Below are 26,500 nucleotides of genomic sequence, written 5' to 3'. Positions count from 1 at the left end.
GGAAGGACTTACACTACAAGGGTTACAGAGGTCACGTCTAAGTGGCAGGGTCATGGGTATTTGACTGTCTTCTTTATAAAGACCTTTGTATGTCGTCTGCTTTCTTTCTCCCCTCGAACACTAAGCATGTATTAACTTCATGAGTAGAACCCCCCCCAGTAGATTTATAAGTGGGGTAAAGGTGATGAAGGCTCTCAAGGTGCTTCTAAAGGAGGATTTCCCAGGGTGCTTTGAGTAGTGGCACTATCTATAGATACTTAATTCTCCTAAGATCAAAATTTGAAGGAAAAACAATTTCTTGGATAACAAACTGATATGGTAGTCCACATTAGCCTTATCATTTTATAATTACCTCTTCCGCACCAAGAGTCTACCACTCTTTACCCACAGTATTTTACCATTCCAACCCCTTTCAAGTACTGGCAGTCAACAGCGAGGGGCCACTTGAACATCTTGGCTGTGACAGAAGTTTCTGGACAGAAACATGCCTCAGAAACCACACTAATTATTAACAAGTGCGAAGAATGTAAGTCTTGTCGGAAAGGAGGCAGTGGGAGGAGGAAGGAGCGTCGTGCTGGGGAAACACAGCTTGAAGGGCGTCACAGAGACTAGCGGGGGCAGTGCCTGTGTGTCTGGGCCTCTCAGGAGACTACGGCCAAGTAGGAAGCAGCATCTCAGTTTGCTGGAGTTGAGAAACACCCCTTAAGGGCACAGACATTCACTGGCTCTAATTACACCTGGCAATATTCATTTGGCTTTCCCCCCGGCCAGGGGGTTGGGGGTGAGAAGAAGGTATAGGTTGTGGGGAAAGGTCACACCAAGTTGGGAACAATGGCTCTTCAGATGCTGGGTTTTCAAAGACCCAACTGGGTGATCATTCTGGATGGTACCTCAGAGGTGGATGGATAGGAACCTATCCTTGAGAGCAGCTCGATGGCTGAGGGCAGACCCAGGGTGAGGGGAATACAAGAAGTTACCTTGGAAAGCTGGGGTAACCCATCAGCCCCGGCAGTCCCCCCACTCTCACCAGTGCTTCCACGCAAACTGGAATAGAAACTATCCCCACTTCTTACTGGTGCACTGTCTAGTTTGGAGCGGAATCTCAAGTCCTGAGCTGCCCCTTGGGGGCGTCCGTGCAGCTAGGGCCTCGCTGGCAGCTGTGACCTCTGCCAGACTCAGTTATACAGATAGAAAGAAAGGGAGTAAAGTGTGATGAAGAGAATCCCCACGCCCCTGGCTTTCGATTACTCTCTGCTTGCTTATATCCCTTAAATTATGATTTATTATAGAGTGAGTGATTCTTGAAAAGATAGATTTAGCCTGTGGGCTAAATTCTTAAAGTCAGAGTGTCAGTGTAGATTCTAGGATATAACCACTCACACGTAGAAAAGCACATATAAAGAATTCTACAGAGCTTATGGGCCAGGGATAATTAATATTACAATGTATTATGTCACACTAGCCCAAAGACCTTAAAATAGTGCCACGCTTACATGCGTGTAGCTCTGACTGTGGAGCGATCATTCTGTGCGACTGCGAACACAAGGTGGTGAAGCCCCTAACCTTCAGGTTGGAAGGACTGGAGCGAGGACATCGGTGCTGTGTCATTTTGAGGCTGAGATTCAGACAACATAGAGATGGGAAAAGAGACACATCTGTCATGTCTTCCAAACTGAGCTGAGGACATCTGCAGCTACTGCCACCATCTCGCTCTAGTACAACGGGAAAACAGATGCAAAAATAGAAGTGATACATCCAACTATGAACACTGAGGCAAAGCCGAATATAGCCGTCTACAGAAGTACTGACGTCGAACGGGAGGGAGACGGCTGCTCCTGGGGCCGGCTGTCTGGCCCAAGTGGACCAAGTGCCGGCCCACGGGAGGTATCTCCACCATCCATGCCGTCCCTGTTTACTTGTTTAATTTTTTCCAGCTTTATTGAGGTGTGATTGACAAACAAAAACTGTGTATATTTAGGTTGCATAAGGTGATTTTAAAAAATGTGTGTATTGTAAGAGATTAGGAGGAGGGGAAAAGCAAGAAGGTTACAAACCAAGTGAGAGCAAGTAATACCCTCCTGACAGAAAAGTGAAGGAGCCCACTGATCAGAACAAAATGCCTCCGTGGGAGTTCCTCACCTCACCGTGTGAATTAGCTCCTCTTTTTCAGGCGTATGAAGAGGCCGAACAGTTGTGTGCAGAAGACACAAGAATTTTAATAATGAGAGTGCTGGATGAGAGGACAAAGACAGCATAATAAAGCCGAGGGAGATTCTACACCCAGAAAATAACCACCCTTGTTTCCTGTGTCACCTCCGCTCTACCGGGGGGACCTTGAGAGCCATTCAGTAGGTTCAGCGGAGCAATTACATGCAGGATTCTTTATCACAAGCATATCCATCCTTTAGCGAAGTGCCTAAATGGATCTTTTTGTTATTTTTTTGACCTTTGTTTTCTAAATTGAGATACCATTCACATAAAGTTCGCCCTTTCAAAGTGCACCATTCAGTGGTTTTAGTGTATCCACAAGATTGTGCAACCACCACCATTCCAGGACACTTTCATCACCCCAAAGAGGAACCCTGCACCCGCTGGCCCTCACTTCCCTTACGCCCTCTCCCCGGGCACTGGCAACCATCAGCCTGCTTTGTGTGTGTGGGTTCACCTCTCCTGGATATTCCACAGGAATGGAAGCGTGTAACACGTGGCCTTTTATATGTAGCTTCTTTCACTTAGTATAATGTTTTGGATGTTCATCCATGTTGTAGGATGTATCATTATTCCTTTTATGGCTGAACAATACTCTATTTTATGTATCGAAGGGGTTCAGAACAGGCCTCCTCAAGACATGGTACTTTGGCATGTGAATTATTGTGAGCTGAAGGCAGTCAACACCCTGTGGACTCATGAGAAAATTTTACCTCTTTCTTAAAGAACTTAAATTTGGGTCCTTGTCCATAATAAGAATTATTAGTAGAAATAACTTTTTATGACTTTTCTATAGGGCAGGGCAAACTTCTAATTACTGACCAGAGGGTATTGGTCAGTAATTACCAATTGGTCAGTAACTGCTCTTCTTACCACCCTGCGAATGACCCTCCTCCCCTCAGCAGCCCCCAGTGCCTGACCTCATCGTCAGCTCAGTGTACCTCACTTTAAGTCTCTGTCTCAGAACCTCTCCTGTAAGTGGAGTCCCCGTACACATGTAATTGACTTTGGTTATTTTCTCCTGTTACTCTGTCTCATGTTGATTTAATTATTTAGATCAGCCAGAAGAACCTAGCAGGGTAAAGGAAATTTTCTTCTTCCCCCACAGTATGTACCACAATTTGTTTATTCATTCATCTGTTGATGAAAGTTTGGGTTGCCTCCAATTTTGGGCTGTTATGAATAATGCTGCTACGAACATTCATGTGTATGTTTTTGTGCGAACTTTCTTTCATTTCTCTGGGGTATATACTAGGAGTTGAATTGCTCGGGCATATTATAACTAACTCTAAATTTAACTTTTGGAAGCTTTTCCAGACTGTTTTCCAAAGTGGCTATACCAGTTTTCATTCGTACCAGCATTGTTTGAAGGGTCCAATTTCTCCACCTACTCGCCAGCACTTGTCATTGCCTTTTTTTGATTATAGCCATCCTAGTGGACGTGACGTGCTACCTCCTTGCGGTTTTTCACTTAAAAAGAATCGGAGCCATCCATACGCCCAGTTTAAAAAGACGAGGCTTCAAGTGAAAATCCCCCAGCTCTCTCTACCACCATTCCCATGAGGCAACCACTTTAAATTCCTTTAGCTGTTTCTCCTGGTATTTATCTTCTATTTTTGGTGATATGCTTTATACCGCTATTTTTAAAATCAGTTTTAGATATTATCTCTTGACTTCCAACTATGGAAGACGAGCATTTCGTTCTCCTTTCTTCCTCCGTGCGCACACAAGTACACACTCAGTTTTTCTGTCAGTCTCCACAGTGTGGCTGGAATCTCCATTTTTGGTTAAATCAATAATCGGCACTTACATTGTTCTGACTGTGAATTCGTAATCATGTGGTGTACTGAGATTATATTTCCTCAATCATACTTTTCCCCCTAGACTCCAGATGACCTAGAGGGTAAATTTTCCTCTTTGAAAAAATTCCCTCAATTTTCTACATATTAATTACTAAATCCTCAAATTCCTCAAGAAAACTAAAAATCTCTGGGCATATTCAAACCTATGACTAACCCACTATTTCTTTCTTTTTCCTTTTTTGCTTTTGCTTTTTTTTTTTTTTTCTTCTGGGAGACTCTCCTCCTAGAGCCCTCCACTCACTGGCTCTCATCTGGACTGAATGCTTATGAGCTTGCTGCACAGCTGCTGTTCTGGAACTTTCCTCCATGATCCTTGACATCATCATCCCTGACTTCTCTGCTGTGTTGCATAGCCTGGCTCCTAGATCCCATACCTTTCACTGTCTTAGTTTTATTACTCAGTTTGCAAGGGGATATCTTCCTATAGCTTCTTTATTCCTCTGTTCCTCCATCACTAGGTCTTTTGTGTTAGATCTTTCCTCGTGTACCATTTCAATTCCCTTGTTTATTTTAGTGTTGTTGTTTTTCTTTTTTAGCTCTTGTTCTAGTGAGTGCACTGGTGATTCCAATTAACACCTTACTTTAAAGCAATCCAGCTGTAACTGAACACCACCTTAGTCCCGACGACACACAGCTGTTTATGTTGCTCTCATGCTGCCATGGCATGAGAGGTGAGTAGCTGTGACAGAGCATGTTGCATGTTTCAGCCCATGGACTGAAAACTTTATTGCCTGGCCCTTTACAGAAAAAACCAGCTGATCTTGACCCAGTGCCCTGGTCTTCCTGACCCCATTTTCTATCTCCTGCCTCCGAGCGTTAAGTTATCTGTCCCCTGGACTCTCAGTGCGTTTCACCTTTTCTGAAACCTAAAACTTAATGGCAAGTGCTGGGAAACCAAACGAAAGGGCACAGAACAAAGTGAAAACTTCCTTAGTGCACATCGCTGTGTTTAAGATGCTCACTGCTGCCCTCCATCATGATCCAGAAATCCAGTCCTTCAACAGGAAGCTACTCGGAGGATTATTACTATTGATCCTAATTCGAACGCTTCCCGGGGGAGTTCCCTCATGATCTAGCCCCCTGCCCACACCGTGCAGTTCCATACCAGCGTTCTGTGGCAGGCACGCGTTGTTTTGTTTGACCAGCATCCCATCCTCCCATAAGAGTTCTTTGATTTTCATTTGACACCAGAGATGGGGACAGGATGTGGGGCATGGTGTGGCAGGAGGCTGCCAGGGCCCATCACGTGGAGGGGGCCGGCCTGAGCTCAGAGCCCACCGCAGGGCAAGCAGAGCTGACAGGGAGAGGGCCAGTGACATGGGCTGGCCTCCGCATTCTGCCCCGCTTTCGAACTTTCTAGTTATGTGCACCAAATAAATCCCCTGTACTGTGCGAGCCCATGTGAGCTATGTTTCTGGTGCTTCTGAGCAAAAGGAATCGTGACTGACGCAGGCACTGAGAGCTGAGTCTAGGCCACGTCTGGGAACCCACTGAGTCCAGCATCTTCACAAGGACCCCTCATTTAATGGTTAGCGAGAGGAGAGTAAACTCTTCTGCTCTGGTTCAGGACCTGGGATAGTTTCAGTCTAATGCAGGATCAGCTTCAGAACTAATAAGAAACCTTTCAAAGTCAGGTTACTGTCCATCTTGACAAAGCAGAAGAAAAGAATGATTTCACAAATGATTAAATGTGAAGAGAATAACAACGTCAAGTACTATTTATCAATACCCAATAAAGCACATCTTGAAAGGCAATGACAATGTAATTTCATGTTATAAAAGCATGCCTTGCACTTATCTATTTTTTAAAGCATATTTGTATCCAAAACCTCATCAGATCTTCTTAGGCTTCTTTTTTGATAAATGACCCACATTTTCAAGTGTTTTCTAAGCACAAAAACCAAAACATATTTTATTAATAATTATGCAGCAGTTTCTTATAAATAAAAATTCTAAAAGTTTTACTCTTCCTCTAGTTTTGAGTTCCTGACATGTGCTTACTTTTGTAGTCAGCTCTGCTGAATGCTAGGCCATAAAGAGACCGTTTGTATTTGCCCAGCTTTAGAGGAGCTCTGAGCCCTTTTTCTAACTTGTTTACTTTTCATCCCTGCTCCGTAGCTAGCCGTGACGTGCCCACCTGACCTGCTTGTCCTTCCCACAGTGCCTTCTGCACAAAGTACCTGTGGAGTCCCCGCAGGCCCAGGTTCGAAGCCTCAGCTCTGTTACTTCCTAGCATTATGACCCTGAGCATGCTTCTAAATCTGTAAAATGGGGATAACAATTGTACCTATCTCATATAATTATTGTAAAGGTTAAATGAGATGTATACCAAAGAGACACAGGAAGCATATAGTAAATGTTAGCTGTTACTATTTGTTGGCTGAAAGAATGAGCTCTGCTAACCAGCGCTCCTTGCTAGTTCATTCCATAGGAAGCTTGTAGACCTGGTGATTTGTTTATTGTCTAAAATCTAAGACCCTTGATGGCAGAAACTGCCTTGTTCGTTGTTATAGCCCCAGCACCTACTATTTACTGGCATATAATAGGTATTCAATAAATATTTATTGAATGAACAAATATAGGTAATACCGGTATCATTTTACTGATATTCCAATTTTATAGATGAGAAAACTGAGGCTCAGACAGCTTAGGCAACTTGTAGAAAGTTCTACAGTGGGTTAGGGAGGCATTAGGATATGGCTCTCCTGCCTGGTTGTGTTTCTTTTCGACCATATCATCTCCTGGAGCTGTGACCTCATGACCCACAAACTGAAGTGCAGTATTTTAGTAACTACATGACCATTGTAAGGGCCCCGAATGATTCTGACATTTTAGAACCTACCGTGGTATCCACAGCCTTGACGTTCTCTGTGGGAATGTGCTGTGGACCAGGTTCCGACTGTGACAGCATCACACATCCTTCAGCACCTAAGGTGATGATTACCACCTGGCAGCCCCTTCCCATGAGCACCAGCGCAGCCTTCCCAGCGTCCGCCGGGCTGCTGACCGTGAGGCCGGTTAGAATCTCAGCCTGGAAGACACAGAGTGCGAGGAAGCAGTGGTAAGAAAAGTAAACGGGGTCCATTGCACACTGGATTTGTTTTTCTAGAAAATGTCTCCCTTATTTTGTGTAAGAACCAATGCCATAAAGAACTCTGACAGACACTGGCTCAGAAAAAGAAATATAGCAAAATGTTAGCACCTGTATAGGTGAAGCGTATATGAGTATTCACTGTATTGTTATTACAGCTTTTCTGTGTGAAGGTACAACAATTTTCATAATAAAGAGGTGGGGGAACAAAGAGAACCCTACAAAACAAAGAAGGGAAAGTGGAGGGAGAACAGGAGAAGGGAAGGAGCCACTGCCGCGCCTTTCATGGGTAAGGCACAGCTGTGAACCGCCCCTGTCCGGACGAAATCCTCCAGGCCTCTCTCGGGCCGTGTGCCTTTCTCCTATCATTAGTTACAGCTTTCCATGTTTACACATGGCCATTTCTCTGTTCGTTTCTCTAGAGAAGATGGAGGCAGAGGAGGAGAGGCACCGAGAGGTGGCAGAAACAGTAACGAATGCCGTGACATTCAGGTCTCTACTACGTACTAACTTTGTGACTGTCCCCAGGCATGTGCGGTTTCGAAAAGGAGGGGCTTGCCCAGGATCAGCAGTTCTCTCCCAGAATATGCTGTGGAAAGGTCTCTGGCTAAAGTAGGAGTGACGGGCTGTAGCCCTGCTTCCTCATCCCCTGGGCATGCCTCCAGCTTCTCCGAGGAACCTCGATGGTTCTGAGATGGGTGGTTGAAAAAATCACGAAACTAGATGAATTATATGATACTCTGATCAAGTTCTGTCTTCTGTACTACAACCTAACCAGGTACTGCCTCTTCGTAAGAATGGTTCCAGCCCTTCCTGTGCTTGCTTGGATTATGCCCAGCTTAACCCTTTCTGTCTGTCTCCTATAAATCTTCCCACGGTGTCTGCTCATTCTGGGCTTCAGTCTTCCTAGGAGCACAGGTCTCATTAACTTGAACATGTCCTCTCTTACCACCTTTTAATTTTTTTTCTTATTTAATTGTATTTTATTGATTACACTATTACAGTTGTCCTGATTCCCCCCCCCCCTTTGCCATGCCTCCACCCGGCACCACCTATTCCCTCAGGCAATTCCTCCACCGTTGTTCACGTCCAGGGGTCATGCTGTAGGTTCTTTGTCTACTCCATTTCCTATACTGCACTGTATATCCCCATGGCTATTTTGTACCTACCTATTTGTACATCTTAATCCCCTCACCTCTTCACCCATTCCTCCCCACAGCTCCCTCCCATCTAGCAACCATCTAAATGCTCTCTGTATCCACTCTGATTTGTATGGCTCAGTGGATTGAGCGCTGGCCTGCGAACCAAAAGGTTGGTGGTTTGATTTCCAGTCAGGGCGCATGCCTGGATTGCAGGCCAGGTCCCCAGTAGATGGCACATGAGAGGCAACCACCATTGATATTTCTCTCCCTCCCTTCCCCTCTCTCTAAAAATAAATAAATAAAATCTAAAAAAAAAAAGCTCTCTATCCATGATTCTATCTCTGTTCTTGCTTGCTTATCTTGATTTTTAGATTCAATTGTTGATAGGTTTGTATTTTTTGCTACTTTAATGTTCATAGTTTTGCTCTTCTTCTTTTTATTAAATAAGTCCCTTTAACATTTCATATAACAATGGTTTGGAGATGATGAGCTCCTTTAGGTTTTTTCTTGCCTGAGAAGACCTTTATCTGCCCTTCGATTCTAAATGATAGCTTTGCTTGGGAGAGCAATCTTAGCTGTAGGTCCCTGCATTTCATAGCTTTCAATATTTCTTGCCAATCCCTTCTAGCCTGCAAAGTCTCTCTTGAGAAATCAGCTGACAGTCTTATGGAAACTCCCCGCTAGGTAACTAACTGCTTTTCTTTTGCTGCTTTTAAGATTCTTTATCTTTAACCATTGGCATTTTAATTATGATGTGTCTTGGAATGGGCATCTTTGCATTGGGACTCTGTACTTCCTGGACTTGCATGTCTATTTCCTTCACCAAATTAAGTAAGTTTTCTTTCATTATTTTTTCAAATCAATTTCCAATTTCTTGTTCTTTCTCTTACCCTGTTGGTACCCCTAAGATGCAAATGTTGGAATGCTTTAAGTTGTCCCAGAGGCTGCTTGCACTAGCCTTGTTTTTTTTGGATTCTTTATTCTTCTTATGGTTCTGATGGGTTGTTTTTTGCTTCCTTAGGTTCCATATCATTGATTTGATTCTTGGCTTTATCCACTCTACTGTTGTTTCCCTGTAAATTGTTCTTTATTTCACTAGTGTATCCTTCGTTACTGACTGGACCTTTTCATGCTGCTGAGGTCCTCACTAAGTTCCTTGAGCATCCTTATAACCAGTGTTTTGAACTCTGCATCTGATAGATTGCTTATCTCCATTTTGTTTATCTCTTTTTCTGGAGTTTTGGTCTGTTCTTTCATGTGGGCCATGTTTCCTTGTCTCCTCATTTTGGCAGCCTCCCTGTGTTTGTTTCTGTGTATTAGCTAGAGCAGCCTTGACTCTGTGTCTTGGTACTGTGGCCTAATGTAGTAGATATCCTGTATGGTTTAGTGGTACAGCCTCCCCTATCACCCAAGATGGGTACTTGGAACCCTCATGTGGGTTTAGTACACCCTCTTCATATAGTTGAGCCTTGGTTGCTGTTAGCAGATCAGTGGGAGGGATTTACCCAGGCCAGTCAACTGCAAGGATTGGCTGTGACCACTTACCAGCAACCACCACCCAGGATCAGCTGTGCAGGGGCAGGGTGATAGTGCCTGATGTGATCTGTAGCTGTCCACTGGGTGTGCTGGCCCTGGGGTTTCCCAGGTGGTACAAGCCAAGGTCAGCTCCCACCTGTGTTTTGCCTGGGGCCACCCTGCCTGAACTATAGAGCAATCTGAGATGGCTGCTAGTTGTGCTGGGCTTGGAGATTCCCAGGTGAAGCCAAGCTGTGAATCTAGGCTGGCTGCTGCTAGTGCCAGCCCTGGGGCTCCCTGAGGCCAGCTGTTGCTTGTCGGATGGGATTTGGGGAGTTGTAAAGCATGGACCAAGACCAGATCATTCATATGGAAAAGCAGCTTGGGTGGGCCCCTACGTTGGGCGGAGTCTCTGGGGATCTTCCAGGAGGGTCAAATAGTGTTGGTCAGGTTGATGGAGTCTCAGATACAGCACCAGCTTGTGGGCTCTGTGGCTGGAGGGTTTAGAAAAGGGACACTGGCCTCTGCTCACCTTAATGCCAGATACTTCAGTTTCTCCCTGTGTAACAATGGTGCCTTTCAAGCAGCCACCCAGCGCTCAAGCTTTGAAGGATTGAGTCTTTGTGTGGGTTATTTAAGAGGAACTGCTTGGGGCTCTAGAATTTTCTTCCAACAACTCAATTCTCACTGTTTTATGCAAACAGAAGTTGTGGGGACTTATCTTCCTGGCACTGGAACCCTGGGCTGGGGGCCTGGTGTGGGGCTGGGACCCCTCACTCCCGAGATATCATCCCTCCTGAATTTTTATCCACCACTCATGGGCGATGGGCCAGCTCATTCCACGTCTGCACCCCTCCTGCCAGTCTGGATGGATGTGGTTTCTTTAATTCCATAGTTGTCGGGCTTCCATTCAACTAGATTCTGATGGTTCTGAGTGATGGTTGTTTTATATTTTAGTTGTAATTTTGAGGTGGTTGTGTAAAGAGGCGATTCAAGTCCACCTGTGCTGCCATCTTGACTGGAAGTTCCCATCTTTTTTCAAGACCCTTTCAGCCTGAGTGAGTGGTTATGCTTGAGGTCACTTTCTTTTTTTTGTTTTTATAAGTTTTTCATTGATTTTTCTTACTGGGATCAGTTATGTCTGTTGAGTCGGTCTGTTTGGAGAAACACTGACTTGTGATTTCTGAAAACCTTTTAAAAAAACTATTCTTTGACAAAATACCTTGAACATAAACAATAATGCAACAAACACCCTTGTACCCACCATCCACCTTCAACAAACCTTTACATTTTACTTTATTCACTTCAGATATTTTTATTTAAAGACGGTAAATGATATCTTCCACATATATTACTGGTATTTAGCAATGTGTTTTTCCTTAATGTTATTTAAATTGTGTTGATATATGTAGCTTTATCTCCTCCCACCTTAATCCACACAGTATTCCATATTGCAAATACATTGTTTTGAAACAAAATCTGTTCTCTTTTTCATGGACACTTGGTTTTCCTTTTTTCCCTTTTACAAGTAGTGAAGTTTTAGATATTCTTATCATTTATATGTAATGTCTTTTTTTCCTCTGGCTGTTAAAAAATATTTTTGCTCTTTACCTTTAATTTTATGCAATTCCACTAAGTATAAGGTAGTAGAAAGTCACGTCTGTTTATCTCATGTGGTATTTTTAATACACTTTTGATCTAGGGACTCGGGTGTTTTTTCAATTCTAGAAAACACCTTGCAGTTTGCCCTCTAGTATGGCTTCTCTTCAGTTCCCTCCATTCTCTTCTTTCACTCCAATTAGATGTGTGTTGGAGCCTCACAAATCATCTTTTACCTCTCTAAATTCCTTTTTAATATTTGAAAATATTTTCCTCTGTGCCTCTTTCTAGGTGCATTGAGTTTCCCGCTTCTAGGTGAGAGCTGACCCAGGTTTTCTTCCAATTCACTAATTCTTCATTTCAGTCTAGTGTTCACATTTCTCATGAGTGCTTTACAGTTTTTTTACTGTTTTTCATTTTCAAGGCTTCTAACTGATTGGTTTTTATATTCACATGTTATTGCTTTGATTGTGTTTTTCTTTCACAATTCTCCTTTTAAAATGAATGACATTCGTAATCCTATTTTTTAAAGACTTTTTTGCATTGCTTTTTTATTTAAATTTCATTTTGTGCAAATTCATCTTTAGATTGTTGTTTCTGTTGGAAAATTTGCCAACTATGTCTCTTCACTTTCAGGCTCACTTTGCTCAGTGAGTTGGAGAGGCTTCACACTTCAGCTCCCACATGGCGTCCCTGCCGTATAGGGTTCCCAGGGGCATCCGTCAGGCCTCCACGGATCTCTAAACCAGAGCTGGGTGGTATACTGGCAGTTGGCCTGGTTTCTTTCCTGATCAGAGGTAGTATCTCTGTCCTCCTATCTCACAGGTTCGGAGTTGTATATAGATTGTAGTCTTGGCAGCAGGAGTAGCAGCTTCCTGCACCATTTTTGTTAGCAGAGGAGCCTGCGCTCAGCATCTCTGGTTTCTGGCAGTGGGTACTGCTCCAGGCTCCCATGAGTGGCACATGTTCAGTGCCCACAGTTCATAGGAGGAAAACTCCCTGCCACAAGACCTGCTTCTAGGACTGGAGCAAGCATACCAGGGCTGTTCCATTTCCAATCTGTGGAGTTGTTCTGAGCTTGTGAGTATCTTTTCCTTATTTCTTTTTATATTTATATATCAGTGGTTTGTATGTAGAGCAGAGGGAGTATCTTAGAGCATGAATTTACTTTATTATTCTGACTTAAAGTCACCCATAAGAATGTTAAGCTTGCAAAGTTTTCTTTCCATTACATTTTTCAGATCAATTTCCTTAAAGACCAGAGTTTGTTCATGTGTTCATTCATTCATTCTATGAGCATTTACTAGGTGCCAACTATGAGCCAGGCACAGTATAAGAGACAGTAATTTATAAAGTTAACTGTGTCAATGTATTTAACACACATGATCTTTTTCACACAGTGACAATGACAAAATTCAGTTGAGAGGTGGGGACCAGGGTGGACTTTCCTGTCTTAATGGACAGAATGGGTCAGAAGAGATGCTGTGTGACTTCCAAAGCTAGGCCATAAAAGCCAACATGTGTTCTGCCTAGATCCCCCTCCTCTCTCTGGATATTGGGTCTTGAAACCCAGCTTCCATATTGTGAGGAAGCCCGGGCCACAAAGAGGCCTTGTGTGAGTGTTCTGGCCCACAGCCAGCATCAGAGAGCAAGCGTGTGAAGGAAGGAGCCTTCGGACAATTCCGGCTCTCAGCCTTTGAGTCTTCCAGGCCCCACACATTATGGAGGGGAGACAAGCCATGCTGTGCCCTGTGCCAGTTCCTGATGCACAGAGTCCGTGAGGGATAGCAAATAATTACTATTGTTGTAAACCACTAAAAGTTGGGTAATTTACTGTATTATGTAGCAATAGATAACTATACACATAGGGATAGACATTGGGGATAGAAGAGCGAATAAGGCAGGCATACCTGTCCTCACAGGACTGGTAATTTAATGGAGAAGACAAGTATCAGGCAAGTAATTTAAGCTGTGGTTAGTGTTTGAAGAACAAGTACCCTGCTCTGTAAGTATCCAGCAGGGAAACCTAAGGCCGTTTGGCAGTTGATGGTAATCTAACCCCTAATTGTGCAATGGTCCCTGTCTCCCACAATTCCTTTTTCCTAGTACAAAGCCTGGCCATGGTGGTTGCTCAAAAATATTGCCTAGTATGTTGTGGTTAAAATTAGTTCCCTGTGGCAGTCTTCTTGCTTGTTTACTTTATGTTCTAAGAGATGAAATTAACAAAAAGGCAGGTCAAGAAATCCTAGAAATTGTCATTCAGCCTTCAAAACAAATGGAAAGTGACCGTGTAGTTCATTAATTATTAACTTTGTCTCTCTGCATGTTACATTGTATAATATGTCCTGACTCCCAAGGTTGGTAGAGAGCTCTGGTCTAAAATTATCTATCTATAAAAGGGAGAAATATTAAGATCATCTTCCTAAAATACTTCAGGATGAATGGCATAATACGAATACACTGATAGATATTTATTGCAGATCTGTAAATTATGACCCTGAGCTGTACTTAGAGGGCACCTCCCCAGTGGAGTGGCCCCCATGGTCTTCCCACGGCATCGACGTAAAAGCTACGTCTGCCCACCAGTGTCGTCACAGAAACTTCACAGTGGAATGCAGCAAATGCACCAGGGGTGATACGTTAACGGGTTGCTAGATCAAATACAGGGCACCTAGTTAAATTCAAATTTCAGATAAACAACAGATCATTTTCTAGTATAAGTACATTTAGTGTATTACTTGTGGCTTATTTGAAATTCACATTTAACTGGCTGTCCTGTATTTTTATTTGCTAAATCTGGCAACTCTAATACTAATCAGTCCACAGGATATTTTACCCTAGACCCACAGGGTGCGGACTGATTAAAAAGGAAAGCAAAACACCAATGCTGCGAGGGCAGGGAGGGCACTAAAATTAGCTGAGGTTTGCTAGGTGCCAGATTGTGGGGATGGCTCAGGGAATCCTTTTTCCTCCTAGGACTCACTGATTTCCTTTCTCCTACCTCCCACCCCCCCGCAACTGAAAAGTCTGTTTTCACGGGGCCCCCAAATTTGCATGCAATCCAATTGATGTGGTTAGTCCTGCTTCTTTGCTTTACCCACTTGCGTGACAGTCTCTGGTTTCTCACGGAATGAGCAAGACCGTCTCCCCTTACCTCACTTTCGTTGCAGCAGAACACGTCTGAGAGGGCGTAGAACTGGGGGTCCAGGTCAGCAGTGGCAGGGGCTGGGTTGAACAATGTTTTCACTACAAAGGAATGGAAGAGGGGTTCAGTGCTCACTGTGTTTAATGTGGTGCATTTACATATTCAGTAAGGGAAATCCCCAAGTACAACCATTTTTCCCATTAGATTAAAAATCAGCTTAGCGATACGAAATCTCAGTCTCCATGATGGAAGCCCGTATTTCCATGTGCTCTACTCTTCACTCTACAACATTTCAGCTTCAAGGGTAAGCATCAGTATTTACAACCGAGGTGATCACAAAGTTATGGCAAACGGCAACAAGAGGATTAAAGAAGATTTTACATGCTGTGGCATGAAAGGACATGTATGAATGTGAACGTTCAGGCTGGTGAACATTTTTGTGGGTTACTTTAAGTGCTCAGCAGGCTAGTTCATAAGTCCATTTTCCAGGAAAGAAAAAAAGAGATGCTAGAAAAGAAACAATAAAGCTCAAAATTTTCCTGGTAAGACTAGTCAATAGGAAGTTCACGCACATACATATGTATATTTTGAACCCCTACGTATGTCTCCTAAATGTAGCAGGATTACTCATGCAAACATACACACTCACATAAATGCTTACAGTCTTGGCTCTGTAAGCAATCTAAGAACATAAAGGAAAGACAGAAAGGAGGAGAAATTCAATCAGAGGCTGAGAGCTAGTTCAGGCTAGGAGACTGCGGGCGAGGACGGGTGGGGAGAGCAGAAACGGGACGCAGGAGACTGGCACAGCCATTACCTCTTTCAGAGGAGGAAAGTGAGCCTCAGAGCTGAGGTCACAGTCTATGGTCATCAGCGGGACTTGGGTAACCTGGATCCCTACCAGGGATCCTTCAGCTTCAAGTCCAGGGTCTGGCCATCTCTAAAATAGTTGCCTCTCTAGGCCAAGACCCCATTCACAGCAACACAAGCCCCCAATCCCAATTCATAATATTTTATGAATATAAAATATTATATTCATAATATAATGTGAGGCTTTGTAAGTATTTTTTGAAAGTCTTTAGAAATTATATTCAAAGGAAGTTCCCCCTTGTCAAAACACATACTTATATATCAGTGTACGCAGCTAGACTGGTTGGTATTCTTTTCCTCTACCCAGGTCCACTGACGTATGGGCTTAGTAACCCCAATTTACCATAGACCCATAGAGTAAAATCCTCAGAGCCTCTTCTAGAACAGTGGTTCCCAAACTCGGCTGCACATCAGCTTCGCTAGGAGAGCTTAAAAAATGCATGACTTCGGGGTCCACCTCAAACCCACTGAATCAGCATCTCTTGGGGTAAGGTCGGGGGATGTGAACGTTGACAAGTTCTCCAAGTGCCCCTTCCGCAGCTCCCCTGGCTCCGATCCATTCCACGTTCTTGGGGAGACGCTTACCAGCGTGTGGCTAAAGGACACTGTCCACAACCTCTGCTTCTGCTTTGATCTCTACATTTTGGTTCAGTCAGTGGATCTGGTCAGTGGTTTACAGGATGATGCTGTTCCCACATTTTCATCATTTTGGAGTCCAGAATGTCCACCCATGGAAAGTCTATGGTCTATTTTCGGCTGCTCATATTTCTGTACGGGGTTATTGTGTAGCTTAAGTTAGAAATGGATGTAAAAGCCCCGTGTAACCCATAAAGTGTTGTACAAATGTAAGGGATTATTACCGTTATTATATTGTCCTTTACACCGAGCCCAACACCCCCACCTGTCCACCCATCTCTCCTGCTGTCTGTTGGAGTTTGTAGCCTGGCAATGATCTCTCTCATGGGCTTTCCTGCTTTTTGCAAGGTCTTAGAGATGTCAGTTAGGCCCAGCACTTTAACACACCCATTTACTTTTTAGGTTTTCAGAACAAATATACTGTTGGCTATTTTCCTTAAGGAGCATTAAATTGAGGCACCAGTGCTCGCCTACATAACCCTCAAGTTCGCACTGCGCAGCATTTGGGCACAGGTTAGAGCAAGCTACTGGTACGGAGCAACAGGGCAGGGCCATTCTTATGAAGTTCCATTCTGTCTCAGGAGGTCCCTGACCCAGCAACGTCTTTTTTGAACCTCTTCTACAGAAATACACAGGCATCCAGAGATGTGGTACAGTGCTGTTCATTCAGCTCTGTTTGTAACAAAAACCAAAACCAAAAACCAAAACCAAGAACAAAAGGAAAGCCATGCATCAAGCAGAGCGGATTGGTTAAAGAAGTGGTGACACACACCCAATGGAGCACTCGGCTGCTATGGAAACGAATGAAGCAGATCTCTGACTTGTCACAGAAGGATTTCTACAGTTTATTTATAAATGAGGAAGGCAGTTCTGTAATAAAATCTATAGAGTATGATACCCCCCCCCTTTTTTTTTTAACAAAACAAATAAAACATAACTATTGGGTTGGCCAAAACCTTTTTTTCCATACGATGGCTCTAGTAGTGCTTAGTTGTCTTTAAACTTCATTCGAAACAGTTTTGTTAGATTGTATTGTGACACCTGTCATATCAGTGTGCATTTAAAAAATTATCAGAATTGGGGAATTTTTGTGTAGTCATATTAATATTGAAGATGGAAGAAAATACGTAACATTTTTGGCATATTATGCTGTATTATTTCAAGAAAGGTAAAAACGCAACTGAAACTCAAAAAAAGATTTGTGCAGTGTATGGAGAAGGTGCTGTGACTGATTGAACATGTCAAAAGTGGTTTGCAAAGTTTTGTGCGGGAGATTTCTTGCTGGATGATGCTCCTCAGTCGGGGAGACCAGCTGAAGTCGATAGCGATCAAATCAAGACATTGAGAATGATCACCATTCTCCCACACCGGAGACAGCTGACATACTCAAAATATCCAAATCAATAAAGCTATTGGTGAAAATGAAAAATGTGTCTTTTATTTTACAGAAAAAACCATATAGACTTTTTGGCCAACCCAATATACATGTATTTATATTCATACACTTACATAGAAGAGAAAAAAAGTCTTGAGAGGTTACTCATTAAACTAGTAAGTGATTAATTACAAAAGGCTAGTGGGAAAAAAAATCTCGCCAGATTACTTGCTATACACCATGCAAAGACATTGTTCTCAAAACATATTTACATCAAAAATAAGTATACTGTGAATGAAATGATATCATGTCTGTTTTGCTTCAAAACAGTCCAAGGCTGCAGTGGGGGGTAGAGAGTTAGGGTATAGATGAAGCAAGACAGGTCATGTGTTGATAATTGTTGAAGCTAAATGACAGTAGATAAGAGAGATGTATATTCTCTATACATCTGTATGTACTTAGTTTTCCACAATAAAAACAAACTTAAAAAAAGACTGCCCTGGCTGGTGTAGCTCAGTGGATTGAGCATGGGCCTGCGAACCAAAGGGTCACGGGTTGATTCCTATTCAGGGCACATGCTTGGGTTGCAGGTCAGGTCCCCAGCAGGGGGCATGCAAGAGGCAACCACACATTGATGTTTCTCTCCCTCTCCTTCCCCTCTCTCTAAAAAGAAATAAATAAACTCTTTAAAAAAAAACACAATTACATTGGTTTTTAAGCAATGATTGCTGAAGTTAGGAATTCTACAATTTAATTTGACCATAAGTATTGCATAAAAATCAATCGAATCTTGCTTGTATTTTACTGGGGGAAAGCATTCTTACCAGTAGTAACTGGCCATATATGCTTAGGGTCTGATTAGTAACTAAATTTAGGGAAAAAGTGAAAATGCCTTAACGAAAGATCTCTCTTTGGCTTATGCTACCATAAATAAGAATAAATACTTCACCATGATGAAAAAAACACGAAGAATTAGTATAGTAGATGCAGTCAATCAAAGAAGAATGCAAATTGTTAATAGACATGATGGAAAAAGAGGAGGCTATCCTGGAACCATGCAGAAGAGAGAGCACAGGATGTACAATGGAGAGCCTTGGGGCTGCAGAGGTGATTGACAGCACCCAAGAGTAATTACTGCTTATGACAATGTAAGATGGACTGAAATCCTGGTTTTCCCGACAGCATGTCAATGGCTGGCACAGTAACCTCGGTGAGGAACTGTTGGGCCTAGGGGGGCAGTTGTAGAGGTGCAAAGACAGCAACACAAGGCAGAAGCTCTGAATGTGGAAGAGCTCTGACTGTGGAAGGCAGCGGCTGCACAGTTAAGAAGGCCCCAGGAACTAGCTCAGAGAAACAGGGAAGAAATCCCTAAGCAGAGCAACTACGGAGAGGCTGGCGTGCGCACAAGGCTGGCTTGGCCGCCTCCCACTCTACGGGTTCTCTTCTGTGACTTTATCAGAAAAAAACACTCAAAGTTTGGGTTACCTGCTAGACAGTGTTATTGTGAAAGTCCAGGTAGCCAGCCAAGAAGTTTTGTTTGGCGAATGGAAAAGGCCTGAAGTGGCATTAAAAGATATTCTGTGTCCTACCTAGAATTTAATCTTGGCAATTTTACAAATCTCAATTATTTATAATTGTTCCTGTAATGTTTCATTTGCTTTGAAATGAATATAAAGACCAGAACCAACACGCATAATTTCATCACAAGCAGCTGCAGCACCAGCTCTGCTGTGGGGCTCCCTCGCAGCACGCGACCTGGAAAGGATGGGGGACTCTATAGAGGGCTGACAATTCCTTTTTGATGTTGCCGGTGCTGTCTCTTTAAAATTACTGATTTCGTTTTGGTAAAGACAGCAAGAGAATCCTGAAACAGTATATACGAAGATGGATGGGTTTTCTCCCTGTGTATTTTAATGACTGATATATGAGCTAGTTATACAGTGTGTTTAATTCAAACTCCATTAAGTAGTACAGATAAGGGAGCTGTGGTAAGAACCCCACAGATGGTGATGAGGATGATGATTTCACCATCTTTCTTGTAATGGAGTAACGTGATTAGCATATATGCAGCATCGTGGGGCAATGGGAGGGACGTTCAGTGGCTCGCAACCGATCTGGAAGCTTTGCCTGCTCTGCCCTGCGATCAGTCCAGTCACACATCGTCACAGTAAACAACAGTGAGAGCTCTGAGTCCAATTCTCATTTCCTAGAACACGGAACCGACTGACTTGCCTGATGCCCCCCATTTGCTAAGTGATTGATTCTGAACTCAAAGCCATGCTCCATGACTCCCAAACCAGTGCTCTGTCCAGTGTACTGGTCTCATGTAAGAATGAAGATGCACTACATTCACCCTCATGGCCCCGCTCTCAGTACAGAATTCAGCTGCGTTTGGCTGCTCACCACCCAACGGGGGCCAGCTGAGTTCTGGACAGAGGAGCATGGGTATATGTGTGTTTGTGTGTGCACTTGTGTGTGTGTATTTAACGGTGTGGTTGGGGGACGTATAGCTGAAAACACTCTAGGGTCCCTTCTCTGTGACTTGAGCAGCAAGACACTCAAAGCTTAGGCTACATATTGGACAATGTTACAGTTCACGGATTTTACTTTTTGAGAGAGAGTCTTCATAAAGGCTCAGTTACTAGAAATCACAGGGATTTTCAAGTTTCTTTATTTAAAGTGTGGTCTAGGACACAGAACTTGAGTCTTGGAGCCTGAAGTCCTGGTTTCCACACTGACTAAAAGTATGACCTTGGTCGAGCCAATTACTGAACCTCTCCAAGTCTCAGTTTTCAGTCTGGGGGAATACAGCGGTTCCTCGGTTCTCAAACTTAATTCATTCTGGAAGGTGATTGAGAAGTGATTTGTTCGAAAATTGAACCGTTTTTTTCCTGTTAGAAATACAAGTATCAGCATGAAAAGGTTGTTGGGTCAAGCACTGAAGTTTTGTTCAACAGCTGAGACTTTTTTTCTGTGAGCAACCTGGCCGAGAACCAAGTTGTTTGAGAACTCAGGTTTGACCATAACACCTGTCATATCTTTGCCATATGGTTTTTTGGAGGATCAAATATACATGAAAGTGTTTATAAGCTGTAAAGTACATACAAATGCAAGGTATTACTACTTCCAGTTTGATTGTATAAGATACTGAAGAATTAATACTTAGGCATGCTAGCTCTTCATAGAAATGTGAAGGAGGCTAAGCGGTCTTTGGCCCACCATCATCTAACCCCCATCTGGGGTCCCTGGTCCTCTAGCTCCTCAACTGGAGGAACTGCCTGGCAGGTGATGGAGGAAGCATTTCTGGACCCCGCCCAAATGACAGCCCAGGGTCAGGCTGCCTGACCATCTGGGTAACTCTAGCCTCACCTGTGAAAGTTTGGATCCTCAGCTGTGGTTGCTGTACCTTTCTCTCCTCCACAAGCTGGGTAGGGAACAGGTAACTAGACTAGGACAGAGGAAGCAGTGATCTCTGAGAAGGAGGGGTAGCAGGAAAAAAAGAGAAGTTACGTGAGAATAGGCTCTGATCTAAACAGGGAAAGACAGGAGCCTGATGAAGCGGCACGTGTGCTCACATCAGCGGAGAGACGGATGCGGCGCAGAGAGGGCTTACTTACCGCCTCTGTCTGCGACGCTCCTCGGAGAAAATGTAACCAAATGGGTTTAGGTTAGAATTCTTTCCGACGGCTTTGAGTCCGTTAGAAACACATTAAATGTCAGTGAGAATTTGTCACAGCATCTTGTTTTGCCATGAGGAAAATTTGTTAAATCAGGACATACATTTAAAAACTCTCCACAAGATCATATCAGTAAGTTCTTTCCCATTTATTGCTATGTAGGACACTACACACTTTAGGAGAAATCACTTATATGACCCCCCGCCCCCCCACACACAGAGTTCTTTTTTTATTGTATCTTGATGAGAAAGTTTTATCTGGAAAAGCAATGTGGTTCTCTCTCTATGTTCTTCTTAATATAAATCACAGAACTATTACAAGAAAAAGCCATTGTCTTAGAGTGGCTAGTTTTGATTTTGATTCTTTTTTTTGGCCAGATGGTGCTGATCAGGATATTATCCAAATTTTAATTTAAAGAGAGAAGAAAATTGGAATTTACTGAAACTTACTACACTAGCTTGGCATCGTATTTTATTTTATTCCATTCTTAGAACAATTCTGTAGTGGAGTGTATGCATTTAATGGGCGAGGCTCAGAAAAGTCAGGTAGTTCTGCAAAGACCACAAAGCTAACCAGGCTCAGAAATGGGCTTCTAATTCCCAAGATGCTCTCTCCACTGGTACATAAGGAAAAAGCAACAGGCAGAAAGAAACTCTGGATTTTTCAAAGTCTGTCATTTGCTGGGGGTGAGGGGGGGGCCTGGGTAGGAGAACAGATGAAGCAAGATTGGCCAAAGGTTGATAATGTTGAAGCTGGTGATGGGTTTCGGTTTGCAATTCTGCCTGCTTTTGCATGCTAAAAAATTTCCAAAATCAAAGGCCAAACAACACAGAAGAGCTGCTTAAAGGATCTTGACTACATAGAGAATATTACATACAAATAATCTTTTGTTGTTTATAGAAAAGAAAGCAAAGTTTTATAACAGAAGAGAGAACTAATCTTTCATTTATAGAGCTGTTTATCAGTATGTACCTGGACAGTGATTATACCTGGCATGCAGCTCAGCTCTGCTTCTCGGAATGGGAATCGTTGTACTGCCTGGAGTGTAGCGTGGACAATGGGCTGCTTCAGAGATTCTAGTTACTACTGTATTATTCCTGCTAGCTAGATAGAAGATTTACAATGTGGGATATCAGAACTGCTGCTCACGTTATTTTTACCCTATTCATAAGGTTTTCTAACATTATAGGAATTAGAAGACAGATGGAAGAAGAATATTTTGCTACAGAAAAGTATTGCTTGGCTTAAAAGGTGAACTCTAAGACAGAGATAAAAGCTCTGACAGAAGAATGACGAGTACGTAAAATCACTACCTCCCCTGCTGCGGGCCATCGCCAGGGCTTCCAGAGACGTTGCTGGAGTTACTTCCAGCTGGCAGATCAGCACCCTGGCTCTGCTGATGGCGCCGGCTGCTGCTCTCAGGTCTTCGGAATTCAAAAGTAGGTTTGCTCCAGCCACGATCACGATGATATTCTGGCCTATAAAGGATTTCTACGTATTTATATTGAAACCAAGCAAAGCCAAGCCGTGACACTCTGCAGTGTTACAGTCACTCTTGCAAAGTCATGACATGAAATGTGTTGTATTAATCTTAACATTTCCAGGCCATTTAGGTTAAACTTCCTATTCCTAAGGCAGCTTCTTTTACAGTATCTCTGTAAGATTATTCTAATTATTATTCTAATTATTTTGAATAAAATCTAAAAATGATTTCCCCAATATTTTGATATACAAAGAATGTTAGCTGAGAAAGGATATATAACATACTTTCAAATTTTCTTTTATGGGAAATGGCTGGTACAACGTATGTGGTAAAGGTTCTTAATCCTAAATGACAGATGTCACAATGATAAGTATAAACAGGAATAAACTTGCCTAACATTAAAACTAATCCTCTGTAGTACGCAGTCAGTGCAAGGTGTACCCTAGTGTGTTCTGTAACGTGATTTTGTAAATCCAAACACATTTTATAACATGCAGCAGATGGAAAACTGCCCTCGGTAACTTAAGGTAGAGAGAAGGACATGTGGTCTCGATGGCACCAGACCAAGCAGAAGCTTGGTTGAGAGTATCCACTTGTATTATTATTTACAAATTATTGTATTTTCCATCCAAAAAACTGCAAAATTCCTTTTGCCCCACCCTGTATACCCATCACTTGGACTCATTCTCTATAATCCCACCGGAACGTGGGAGGTGTGGTGGTACATTTTACCTGCCAGGTGAACTCTCAAGAGCTGTGCTGTCCAATACGACAGTCATGAGCACGAGCCACGTGCGCCCACGGAGCACCTGGATGTGCCAGGCCGAAACGAGCTGTGCTTTAATTGTACATACACGGGAGAGTTCCAGGGCTGAGTACAAAGAGAAGGTAAACTACCTCATTCATTTTTAAGGACTTTTTTGATTGCATGTTGAAAGGATAATATTTTGGATATACTGGGTTAAGGGAATATATTAAGATGAATTTTACCTGCTTCTGTTTACCTTTTTGAATGTGGCTAATGGGAAATTTAAAACTGTGTACGTGGCTTGCATTATGTTTCTACTAGACAGCACTGACTGAGGGGGACAAATTGCAGCAGCATCTTTGTGCCGCAGGCTGCTCGTGTTGCTCTTGTATAGGCGTGACCTAAAATTACCTCCGAACACAGAACACGTGCGAGCCTATCACCTTCCCACAGATGTGTTTGTTGGCCACAAGGAGGACTTAACGGAGCGGGGATGGTTCGGCATCAACCCAATCTTGGCACTGGAAAAATTCAAAGTACTCACATGCTGAAAGACAGCATACCTCCTTCCTTTTCTCCTTCGGTGACCTCACTCTCTCTGCTGGAGTCAGCTGCTGCTTCTGTGTTGCTGACCCCTGAGTCTACATTTCTGGCCTGGCCTTGGCTGATGAGAAACAAACCCAAGACACAGCTGTACGCTGGACACTGCCATGTGGCTAGCTCACTCATGCCTCAACTAAACTTGTCAGAACTGACCTCCTTACTTTACTGTGCTACTCATTTAAAGGAGCTGACTGTCACCTCTGGGCATTTGGATTAGCTCTTCTGCTACAACCTGTACTCTCGAGGGCATTGCCATACACTATAAACCAGACATATCTACCACACCAGGCACTCAATACACAGTTTTAAATTATATCTTTGCATGAAAATGCAGTATTTTGTTCACAGATAAGGAAGAAACAGAACACGAAGATATCATTAGAACACAAAAAAGGTTTAAGGCAGAGAATGAGCTGTGAGGTAGCTTAAAGTAATGAACATAGATTATTGTTAGAATAAGAACTTTAACCTACTGTCTTTAAGTGGAACACGATTTTTTCTTTTTATTATTGCAGGTTGGGGATCACTCATGGTAACAGGCTCATGTGTCCTGTGAGGAGTGACCTTGTGAAGCTGCATTATACATTGAGGGCATGTTGTGACAGACCCTAATGTAACGCAATGCACCCTGATGGCCCGTAATGCACTAGGCTCAGTGTTCTGGGTGCCCCACCAAATGCCTGGCCCTTCTGAATATTAATTCTGATTTAAAAAATCTTACAGAGCTGATTTATACTTAAAATAGCTGGCAGAAATTATGAAAACTTGATGTGAGGGTAAAGGGAAGTTACTCTTTTCAAAGACAAATGTTTGACTATTATTGCAAGGCCTGGTGACAGACGTAGCTGTACACACAGACTTTTGAGATTTGATTGCTGGTTAAAGAGCAGACAGAATTGAACACTAACGATAAGTTAGAAGTAATTAGTTGCTGCCATTTGCTCAGTACATATTCTATAAATATGATTCATCAACTTTCTTTTGCACCTTCTATTTACATTTACTTCCCTGGTGTAACTGAAGTGCGAGGTGTAAGCTGCTGTTAGAGACAGATATCAGTTCTGAGTTCATGTGAAGGGTAACGCACTTTACAGGATATAAACGTTATTGTGAGGCAACTATGATGCTTCGCATGTATTGGACGCACACTTTGATATTTGAGTGATCAACCTGGGATGTGTAAATGAAGGGGACATTCACATTTAGTTTGGGAAGACCATGCTTTAGGCCCGGGGGGTATGGCAAGAGATCTGTAAGATCAGGATACAAATTGATGCTTCTGCTCTGGTTCTGGAAATGAATTGTTTTATCAAATGACACTTCCATATGCAAAACACATACCTTCTTTATTAACAATTATGGAAGCAGTTCCTGTAGCGGCATCTTCAGTCTGATACGCAAATTCTAAAAGAAAAGAAATTAAAATCACATATACACAGCCTGGCATGGATAATTTATTTTAACAATTTCAATGCATCACTAATCCTTAGAAAACTTTTTTAACCTTTAACCATCTGGAATGATAAAAAATAAATAAGTAATTAGTGCTAATTTATACTCATCACCTATACAACGAGGAAAATAGAAGTCTTCACACTTAGTTGTGCCTTTTCTCTACATGAGTGACAACCTAGCAAACCACCCCCGCTTCCAATTCCTCCCTCTTATTCATGGTTGTACACATATACATTTTTCTACACTACCATATTTCTCCAGTGAGAAAAATGACTGAGATGAAAGATGAAAGGTCAAACCTATAAAATCAACGTGTTTGTTTTTCTTCCTTCTCGTAAGCTCCGCATCTCATCAAGAATTAGGGCCTGGCATCTACATGGTGACGCGGATCAGGTGGCCTTTGGCAGCAGCGAGAGCCTTGAGCTGGAGCCAAAGGCCGCCTTCTAGTCTCGGCTGTGGCTCCAACTAGCTGTGAGCTCTTGGACAATCGCAGAACCTCTCTGGCCTTTGGTTTTCTTTTTCGGGGAAATAACAGTATCAGCCTCAATGGTTCCTAAAATAATTTCCAGCTATGATACTCACTGGCTTTTCCTAAGATATCTTTTGTGAATGTAGCACCTATTTTCTCTTGTTACCTGCTTCTGAAACATTTCCGTGAGACGAAGGTTTGTAACCTCCTATTGCTTTATTCCCGTCTGGAGGAGTGTACACGAAAGAATCAACCACAGGCTCTTTAAGCACAACTACACAAAGCTGTGTGTAAAAATTCCCTGGTCAGCAGGGGAGGCTCTAATAATTCTATTTGATATTCAACTCTTCTTGTGATCAGATCACAGAAGTAAGTTATAAAAACCAACTTTAAAAGAGATTAAACTTTACCTGTAGAAATATCGTTCTGTTTTAAGTTTTCTATATAATTGTTGCCAAAAGAATCTTTGCCAACCTGTACCAAAGAAATGATGAATGTTAGATCTTTTACATTTAGGAAAATGCTACAATGTAGTTTATAGAATACTTAGCATTTGGAAAGGGCATATCTGCACAGTACTTTATAAACACTAACTAATTAATCTTCTTAATGTAAGTTGAAA

General features: G+C 42.7%; 1 protein-coding gene across 1 annotated transcript in view; it reads right to left on the bottom strand.

The window, feature by feature from the left end:
* Positions 1–26,500, bottom strand: part of RBKS (ribokinase) — an 82,794-nt gene that overhangs the window by 25,252 nt on the left and 31,042 nt on the right. Inside the window, exons 3-7 of the mRNA XM_024552603.4 lie at positions 26,289–26,352; positions 25,296–25,358; positions 22,434–22,598; positions 14,572–14,663; positions 6,913–7,101 (exon numbers count right to left, since the gene is read on the bottom strand). Coding sequence (XP_024408371.1) covers positions 6,913–7,101; positions 14,572–14,663; positions 22,434–22,598; positions 25,296–25,358; positions 26,289–26,352 — 573 coding nt within the window. The remainder of the gene's footprint in view (positions 1–6,912; positions 7,102–14,571; positions 14,664–22,433; positions 22,599–25,295; positions 25,359–26,288; positions 26,353–26,500) is intronic.

The sequence above is a fragment of the Desmodus rotundus genome, chromosome 5 (assembly GCF_022682495.2).
Source record: "Desmodus rotundus isolate HL8 chromosome 5, HLdesRot8A.1, whole genome shotgun sequence".
In the NCBI taxonomy this organism is placed as follows: domain Eukaryota; kingdom Metazoa; phylum Chordata; class Mammalia; order Chiroptera; family Phyllostomidae; genus Desmodus; species Desmodus rotundus.
Note: the sequence above shows the minus strand (reverse complement) of the source record. Positions and strands in the feature narration are given on the sequence as shown.